This window comes from Polyodon spathula, chromosome 46, assembly GCF_017654505.1.
Source record: "Polyodon spathula isolate WHYD16114869_AA chromosome 46, ASM1765450v1, whole genome shotgun sequence".
Lineage (NCBI taxonomy): Eukaryota > Metazoa > Chordata > Actinopteri > Acipenseriformes > Polyodontidae > Polyodon > Polyodon spathula.
This window is the reverse complement of record NC_054579.1, coordinates 1,151,854-1,161,836: the sequence shown is the minus strand read 5'-3', so window position 1 is coordinate 1,161,836 and position 9,983 is coordinate 1,151,854. Positions and strand designations below refer to the sequence as shown.

Here is a 9,983-nt window from a genome sequence, read left to right as displayed (position 1 = left end):
AAACTGAGTCCAGCAGAGCAGCTCTAGTTTGGGGCTCTAGTGCCTTCATCAACGTTACTGAAACTAAACTGAGTCCAGCAGAGCAGCTCCAGAGCCTTCATCAGCGTGACCGAAACTAAACCGAGTCCAGCAGAGCAGCTCTAGTTTGGGGCTCTAGTGCCTTCATCAGCGTTACTGAAACTAAACTGAGTCCAGCAGAGCAGCTCTAGTTTGGGGCTCTAGTGCCTTCATCAGCGTTATTGAAACTAAACTGAGTCCAGCAGAGCAGCTCTAGTTTGGGGCTCTAGTGCCTTCATCTCCCTCTTAAAATCTAGTAAGGGGCCTAGTGCCTTCATCTCCCTCTCTCTCCTCTCCTCCTCTCTCTCTCTCCCTCTGTTCTGTTTTGCATTTAGAAGCCCCAGCACTGACCCCTGACCCTGATAAGAGTCTTAAAGAAAAAACAAGAAAACTCTGACAGAGTGAGCCTCCCCCGCTGAGAGAGAGGAGAGTGATAGAAAGAAAGGAAGAAAGGAAGAAAGGAAGGAAATATTTGTTTTCTTATTGTTTTCCTCCGATTAGTCGAATTTGAAAGAATTTAAACTCTGAACGAGTCGTGTTTAATAATAATAATAATAATAATAATAATAATAATAATAATAATAATAATAATAATATGTAACTTATACATTAGGTTAAGATTAAATGAAAGGTTTTTTTTAAATTAATACGTCACTGTGTTCTGCAGCTCCAGCAGTCCAGGTGCGCGCAGTAGGAGGCAGGGAGGGAAGGGGCGGACCAGAACGTCCACAAACCAATCCGCTTCCCCCTACATGACGCTCCAGCTGCAGCCATTGGCCCGCTCTATCATGACCGGAGGATCAACGTCATTATTAAAACACCTACCTGCTCCCCCCCCTCACCCCCCCCCCCGCCCCTCAAGCCTCAGTAATCCGCGCTGTAGAAACAGGAGGCTGGGAAAACGTGAGAGACAATCAATCAGTTATCAATCAATCAAATAATAGACATTCAATTAATTAACCAAACACAAACACGTCTCCTAAGTTGTTTATCTATCTATCTATCTATCTATGGGGAGATAGAGTTCCATCCCTCACGGCTCGGCGACATATATCATCGGATTAGATATATATATAGCGCATATATATATATGTGTTATTTTAATATATATAATATAACTATATATGTACAAAATAGTCTTTTTCTTTCCTTCGCTCTAACCCCTCCCTCTCAAGGAGGGATTGGCCGAGCTCGCCTGTCAGTAAAGCCAGCCCTGGCCCCCCGATTGGCCGAGGCCTAGCCGCTCGCCCCCCCCCGCCCCCCCCCCGCGCCGCTTTGCTCGCAATCGCCAGGAAGAGAGCGCGGAGAGAGAGGCTCGGGTGTGGCTCCACTGAACTTTGCAGACTCCGGTCTCTTTGCACAAATCCTTTTAATTGTATTTCTGTTTGCTGCTGGCCGCGTCTCCTCCGTGCGTGCCGAGGAAAGCGGGTTCGGGACTCGTTGCGTTTCCAGGTTTTTCATTTCATCCCTCGTTTTCTCCTCCGCGGTGGAAGTGCAGGACGAGTTGCAGGTAAGATTAACCGAAGCCTTGAAACAAGAAACTAATTAATGAAACTGAACGAAAACTTCTGGCAGGTCGCATTTCAAGCAGCCTCGCACGAAACGCCCAGAATCGACCTTGAAAACGGGTTTTAAACACGCCGGCGGACTGCGGGCAACGCTAACCCTGCAGAAATAAAGAGAGGGAGAGAGAAATATACAAGTAAATATGCATGAAGGTGCATTGAATTGAACGAGGCAGCGAATACAGGAAGCGTGCAGAATAGCAGAAGGATGAAGATTATCGGATATCGCTTAGTTTTATACATCCTGTCTGTCTCTATCCGCCGCACGTCGTCAAATATTACTTTAACGCATTGCAATGCACGCTGCATGCATATAGCGTGTGTGTATGTATGTATGTATGTATGTATATATATATATATATGAGTCCGCGTTTGGTCTGTTTAATGTGCGTTTTGTCGGATCCTGGTTTCTGTTTTAACACAAAGCGCTGGTTTTGCAAAGTCGTTTTATTTTTCCCCGGTATTTTCCCGCACAGTTCGGGTTATATTATTATAGTGCCATTGTTGTGTCGCTTTGCGCTGTCCCAGACTGGAATAATCGCTCAATAATAATAATAATAATAATAATAATAATAATAATGCTAATGCTAATGCTAGCAGGCGTGTTTTTGTAGTTTTAGTGCTGCTCAAGCTTGAACCGGTGTTCAGTTTTGTGCAGGAATGCAGAGAGTGTGTGTTTTGGGGAGGTTGTGATAATGGGTGTGCCCGGGACGGGACGGGACGGGGTGTCAGGTTCAGTCCACGTTAATTTTTCTTTTCCTGTGTCCTAAACCCAGACTTAAACAACTAACCCTTACTTTTTATAAATAAATAAATAAATAAATACCGCTTTCCGGATTCAGATCGGTTTCTCTCGGGTCTCTTAATTAATCCGGACGCGTTGTGATTGTTTTAATTGCTCGCTCGCCGTTTTGAGTCTAAATTTGTTAAAAACTTGAAAGGCGCTATATACAACACAAGGCATCTCATTCATTTCTTACGCAGTGAATCGCGAATCTTTTTTTTAAAAACACCGGTGACCATGCATATTTTGCGTTTTTTTTTTTTTTAAAGCCGTGTTTTCCGCGATGCAGTTTTACTCGGTGATTAAATAATTAATTATTAGTTAGCCCGCGGCGTGAATCTCCTTCAAAGCGACGCCTCTCCCGCTCCAGAGTGCGGATCGCTTTGCTTGGAGAGGCTGCAATGCTTTCTGCACGGCCAGAGGCGCTCTGAGCTCCGCTGATAACAGAAGCTGCAAGCTAGCGCTTTATTTTTCATTATTATTATTTATTATTATAAATATACCCGCCCTGAAGCTTTTACTTCCTCGCACGACAGCATTTTTTCATGCGCTTCAGAAGCAAAAACAGAATAAATGAACAAACTCCCGAGTCGAGGAGGGAATAATTAGATTTTGCAGTTTCAGTGTTAGCGCGCAGTTGGTTTGGAATGACGTTTCAAAGCTGTCGGTTGTGTGTTTTATTTGTGTTTGTTTGTTTTCACTTGTGCCAATAAGCCCGGAGGCGATGCGTTGATCGGAACTGAGGACCTAAAGCAGGAAGTGTGTGTGTTGCATGCTTTTCCTTCCGCACGGCTGTACATCCTGTTTCTGTATAATTACCTGCTGGCAGAAATAGATTATATAGCAATTCTGTACACATCCAGCCCTCTGAAATGTCTTTGTAATATACAGCACTAGACCCTGAGATCCAGCCCTCTGAAATGTCTTTGTAATATACAGCACTAGACCCTGATATTGATGAGATCCAGCCCTCTGAAATGTCTTTATAATATACAGCACTAGACCCTGATATTGATGAGACCCAGCCCTCTGAAATGTCTTTATAATATACAGCACTAGACCCTGATATTGATGAGATCCAGCCCTCTGAAATGTCTTTATAATATACAGCACTAGACCCTGATATTGATGAGATCCAGCCCTCTGAAATGTCTTTATAATATACAGCACTAGACCCTGATATTGATGAGATCCAGCCCTCTGAAATGTCTTTATAATATACAGCACTAGACCCTGATAGTGATGAGACACAGCCCTCTGAAATGTCTTTATAATATACAGCACTAGACCCTGATATTGATGAGATCCAGCCCTCTGAAATGTCTTTATAATATACAGCACTAGACCCTGATATTGATGAGATCCAGCCCTCTGAAATGTCTTTATAATATAGACCCTGATATTGATGAGCAGCCCTCTATGTCTTTATAATATACCCCTGATATTGATGAGATCCAGCCCTCTGAAATGTCTTTATAATATATATTTTATAATTTTGATGTGACTCGATTGTTGTTACTGGTGTCCCAGGCTGTTGTGTGGCTTGTGTTCTGGGTTTGCAAGGCAAGACTCTGTGTGTAATCTGTTCGATCTGCTCTCTGCGCGATGCTGTTCTCGTTTTCTTGTTCCGCAGTTAAAATTGTCAAACAGATTCCAGGTTTGCATTGTCTTCGGGAGGGGAAATGCAGCGTGGTTTTATGAACCAGGGCCTTCGTTACAGGACGCAGGTAGAACAGCAGTGAGCCTCTCAAACAAGAGCAGCTGCAGCTTCACTGCGAAACAAACAAACAAACAAAAAATCCGATCGACGCCAGCAACTGTCTGAATTACTCTTTCAATGCTGGTGTGTTTTGCCCTGCGCGGATCGTTCTCTCTCCTCTCTCTCTCTCTCTCTCCGCTCTCTCCATCTCTCTCTCTCTCTCTCTCTCTCTCTCTCTCTCTCTCTCTCTCTCTCTCTCGCTCTCTCTCTCTCTCTGCTTGGGAGCCAGCGTTTTGTTGATTTTTGTTTCCTTGCCCCTCTGGGCTTGTATTGAGCCTGGTCTTCATTAGAGGGTCTGACAGGAGGGTCTGTAACAGAAAAAAATTGACCACAGAGGGAGAGACTTTCCAAATATCTTCATTGAGGGGAGCTCTGAACCCCAGGACTGGGTGCAGCAGCAGCAGGGCTAGTGTGAGTTTGTAACCCTGCTCAAACTCCTGGCTCCTGATCATTGCAATATTAATAATACTAGACTTCATTGAGGGGAGCTCTGAACCCCAGGACTGGGTGCAGCAGCAGCAGGGCTAGTGTGAGTTTCTAACCCTGCTCAAACTCCTGGCTCCTGATCATTGCAATATTAATAATACTAGACTTCATTGAGGGGAGCTCTGAACCCCAGGACTGGGTGCAGCAGCAGCATACACACAGAGAGAGAGAGAGGCACACATACATACACACACAGAGAGAGAGAGGCGCGCAGAGGCACGCACAGAGTATGTTTTCCTGTGGTTGAAGCGTGTCGATGCGTCTTTTCCCAGAGCAGGATTCCTCCTGCAGGAGGACTGCGTGCTGGGACGCGTCCAGAGAATCCGTTTCAAAATATCAGAGTGAAGCAACGACAAGAGCTCTTACACATGGCCTCCTGCTGAAGAAGTACAGGCCGGGGAACGAGACTCCCGCTGCACAGCAGTGTGATCCAGTCCTGCTTTCACTAGGAGTTTAATAATCAGACTCCCGCTGCACAGCGGTGTGATCCAGTCCTGGTTTCACTAGGAGTTTAATAATCAGACTCCCGCTGCACAGCAGTGTGATCCAGTCCTGCTTTCACTAGGAGTTTAATAATCAGACTCCCGCTGCACAGCGGTGTGATCCAGTCCTGGTTTCACTAGGAGTTTAATAATCAGACTCCCGCTGCACAGCGGTGTGATCCAGTCCTGCTTTCACTAGGAGTTTAATAATCAGACTCCCGCTGCACAGCGGTGTGATCCAGTCCTGCTTTCACTAGGAGTTTAATAATCAGACTCCCGCTGCACAGCAGTGTGATCCAGTCCTGCTTTCACTAGGAGTTTAATAATCAGACTCCCGCTGCACAGCAGTGTGATCCAGTCCTGCTTTCACTAGGAGTTTAATAATCAGACTCCCGCTGCACAGCAGTGTGATCCAGTCCTGCTTTCACTAGGAGTTTAATAATCAGACTCCCGCTGCACAGCAGTGTGATCCAGTCCTGCTTTCACTAGGAGTTTAATAATCAGACTCCCGCTGCACAGCAGTGTGATCCAGTCCTGCTTTCACTAGGAGTTTAATAAGTCCTGGTTTCACAGGAGGAGTTTAATACACACCTGAGCTTGTTCCCTAGACACACTGGGGGCTGATCAAGCTGGTAGCAGTGAAACCTGGCCTGGATCACACTGCTGTGCAATAGGAGTCGTGTTTCCTGTAGAGGTCTGTTGTGCAATTTGGAATTTACCAAACGCTGTGTGTTTGTTAACACTTAGCCAGCTGGTAACAGGAGCATTACAACACTGTTAATCACTTCCTGTTGACAAAGAATTCAAACAGACTTGAAGACCAAGAATAAAAACTAGCCCTGCTGCTACCCAGTCCTGGGGTTCAGAGCTCCCCTCAATGAAGTCTAGTATTATTAATATTGCAATGATCAGGAGCCAGGAGTTTGAGCAGGGTTAGAAACTCACACTAGCCCTGCTGCTGCTGCACCCAGTCCTGGGGTTCAGAGCTCCCCTCAATGAAGTCTAGTATTATTAATATTGCAATGATCAGGAGGCAGGAGTTTGAGCAGGGTTAGAAACTCACACTAGCCCTGCTGCTGCTGCACCCAGTCCTGGGGTTCAGAGCTCCCCTCAATGAAGTCTAGTATTATTAATATTGCAATGATCAGGAGCCAGGAGTTTGAGCAGGGTTAGAAACTCACACTAGCCCTGCTGCTGCTGCTGCTGCACCCAGTCCTGGGGTTCAGTATTTTCAGCAGGTTTTAATTTGTTTGTGGGCTGTACTGACAGGGCTTGTTCACGCGGCTACACCTGATAGCAATCCAATATTCAAATTGTTAAATCAACATCCCATAATAAACAGGGAGAGGCACCTGGACTCAAAGCTGGGTGTGGCGACAGCTGCGAGACAAAAGAAAAACGCCACTTATCTGCAAAGTGGTACAGCCCGTGATTGTAGGTCTATTAATCACTGGGCACGCCATTATTTATGAGAGGAGGGGGTTGTTTTGTAGATGTGCTGTAAATACACTCACAACACAATTGATCAGCCCCCAGTGTGTCTAGGGAACAAGCTCAGGTGTGTCTTATTATTAAACTCCTAGTGAAAGCAGGACTGGATCACACTGCTGTGCAGCGGGAGTCTGATTATTAAACTCCTAGTGAAAGCAGGACTGGATCACACTGCTGTGCAGCGGGAGTCTGATTATTAAACTCCTAGTGAAAGCAGGACTGGATCACACTGCTGTGCAGCGGGAGTCTGATTCCCAGCCCTGTGTTGAATAAATATGAAACGATTCCATCTCTAGTTACATAAACCTCTCGTGAATCAACAAACTTATTTTAAAATCATCAAACTAGTTTTTTTTTTTTTAAAAGGAATTCCCTCCCTTCCTGTCCTCCGGCTGTTTCCGAGGGAACGTGCCTCTGTTCTCTAGTCCCCCCGGCAATCCCATAATGCTCAGGAATTCCAGGAATGCCTCTTTATCTCTTCCCTGATTTTGGATAATCTCTTTTAAAAAGGAGATTCTTGATCACAGTTGCTCTTTATAAAAACAGACCTTAATCCTTTCAATAAGACACACCTGAGCTTGTTCGCTAGACACACTGGGGGCTGATCAAGCTGGGGGCAATGAAACCTGGACTGGATCACACTGCTGTGCAATAGGAGTCTGATTGCTATGCTTGTGTTTTTATATTTTAAATGCATTTGAAAACGACTCGTGTCCCTTTTCAAGTTCCATCACGATCAGACGAGCGCTTTCTCAAGATATGTGTGAAAATGTAAGCCAGACAGACAGACTCCCCACTCCCCCAGATTCTGCTCCCCTCAATAGCTTGTGAGCTGAAGCAGGTCCTGAGCGAGATTCATCACAATCCGATGAGCGATCCTCTAGATAAAAGTTAAACACAACCCCCCCCCCCCCCCCCCCCAGGACTGGCAGATTAATCATCTTGAAATTAAGACTGTGGGAGAGGGAGATGAACAACTGGGCTGATGTTTAACAGAACGAAGCGCTCCGATGGAAGGAGGCTGTGTGACCTGCAGCCAAGGTAGCTACTGCAAAGAAATCTTTCAACCACAAACAGTAGAGCAATGAGGCAAGAACAGCACTGTCTTATATTACAACACTGCCCCCCCTCTCTCTCTCTTAAACACACACACACAGGAGATATGTATAATACGCACACTCTTCTCTCTTTGTGATTTGACCCAAATTACAGCAACCAGTTTGACCAGAAATTCCCTCGACGCTTTTGTTTACCTTGAAGAGCTGCTGGCATGAGTCTCGGTGCAGAGTGTGTTTATATTAGCATTACCCAATCAGACTCCTATTGCACAGCAGTGTGATCCAGTCCAGGTTTCACTGCTACCAGCTTGTCTGATTCCCAGCCCTGTGAAGTACTCCAGGCTGTCACATTGAAGCTGTGGGGTCCTGGCTGGTTCACGTGTGTATGGGAGTGGTGGTAGTTGGTTTGTTTGTTTTAAGAACCTTTTGAACTGAATCTGAACTTTGTAATTTTATGGGATGGTTTTCAGCTGTTAATTTTTTTTTAATTTTTTTTTTTTTTAAATATCGCTGGCTGTTTGAGAGAGATTGATAAAGGATGCAGTCTTTGTTTTAAAAACATCCCTCTGTTTTCTCTCTCGCCCTTCTCTCTCTCTTGCCCTTCTCTCTCTCTCTCTTCCCCCCTTCTCTCGCCCTTCTCTCTCTTGCCCCTCTCTCCCCTCTCTTTCTCTCTGTGTTTTTAATAACAGGAAAGTCTAGATGCCTGTTTAGACTTGGCATCGACGCTGCTTTTAATCAGTAGAGATATCACACCAGGGTAAAGTGCACAAGGAAACAGGGGGAAGGGAGGAGAGATAAGACCGGTATTCGCAGGGGACCCCGGGAATGGAATTCAAAAACCGAGGTGGGGGGGGGGGGGGGGGGGGGGGGGGAGAATTACATTTCTGCAGATCAGGTGACAAAAAATACTAAAATCCTTTCAGCTGGGTTAATGTTTAATGGAACTGCCTGAATCCAGATAAACCCAAAAATACATCCAGGCTGCTGTCCTATTGAAGGAGCGCTCTGCAGCTTTACAAAACAGCAAGTCTGTGTATATAGAGGGGGTGCAATTCCATATGTTAACAAGGGAACATTATTCAGCAGCTTTCACTGGACTCTATGAAGCTGAATCAGTTCATTCTATATAGAGGGGGTGCAATTCAATATGAGAACAAGGGAACATTATTCAGCAGCTTTCACTGGACTCTATGAAGCTGAATCAGTTCATTCTATATAGAGGGGGTGCAATTCAATATGTTAACAAGGGAACATTATTCAGCAGCTTTCACTGGACTCTATGAAGCTGAATCAGTTCATTCTATATAGAGGGGGTGCAATTCAATATGTTAACAAGGGAACATTATTCAGCAGCTTTCACTGGACTCTATGAAGCTGAATCAGTTCATTCTATATAGAGGGGGTGCAATTCAATATGTGAACAAGGGAACATTATTCAGCAGCTTTCACTGGACTCTATGAAGCTGAATCAGTTCATTCTATATAGAGGGGGTGCAATTCAATATGTTAACAAGGGAACATTATTCAGCAGCTTTCACTGGACTCTATGAAGCTGAATCAGTTCATTCTATATAGAGGGGGTGCAATTCTAACAAGGGAACATTATTCAGTGAGTTCTATTGACACGATGCTGTCTCTCTCTCCTCTCTCTCTCTCTCGCAGTCATGGCTGAGAAGTATCTCTTCGTTGATAAAGACTTCATGAATAATCCCCTGGCTCAGGCGGACTGGTCCGCCAAGAAGCTGGTGTGGGTTCCCTCTGAGAGACACGGGTTCGAGGCGGCCAGCTTGAAGGAGGAGGCCGGCGAGGATGCCCTGGTGGAGCTGGCGGAGAACGGGAAGAAGGTTCGAGTGAGCAAAGACGACATCCAGAAAATGAACCCTCCCAAATTCAGCAAAGTGGAAGACATGGCGGAGCTGACCTGCCTGAATGAGGCTTCAGTGCTTCATAACCTGAAAGAGAGATATTACTCTGGACTGATCTACGTGAGTAGAGAGAGGGGCTGTGTGTGTGTGTGTATGTGTGTGTCTGGGTGTGTGTGTGTGTGTGTGTGTGTGTGTGTGTGTGTGTGTGTGTGTGTGTGTGTGTGTGTATCTGTGTGTGTGTGTGTGTGTGTGTGTGTGTGTGTCTCGGTGTGTGTGTGTTTGGTGTGTGTGTGTGTGTGTGTGTGTCTCGGTGTGTGTGCGTTTGGTGTATCTGTGAGAAAAACCACTCCGGACTCCTCCTCATGCATCGGGAATAATAATAATACTGACCTATAGAAGTGGTGTCTCTTCCTGTGTGGACAGGAGGCTGTACTGT

At 45.5% G+C, this 9,983-nt stretch overlaps 1 protein-coding gene across 1 annotated transcript in view; it reads left to right on the top strand.

The window, feature by feature from the left end:
* The first annotated feature begins 1,345 nt into the window (after positions 1-1,345).
* Positions 1,346-9,983, top strand: part of LOC121306080 (myosin-9) — a 9,150-nt gene continuing 512 nt past the window's right edge. Inside the window, exons 1-2 of the mRNA XM_041237784.1 lie at positions 1,346-1,567; positions 9,345-9,688. Coding sequence (XP_041093718.1) covers positions 9,347-9,688 — 342 coding nt within the window. The 5' untranslated portion in view covers positions 1,346-1,567; positions 9,345-9,346. The remainder of the gene's footprint in view (positions 1,568-9,344; positions 9,689-9,983) is intronic.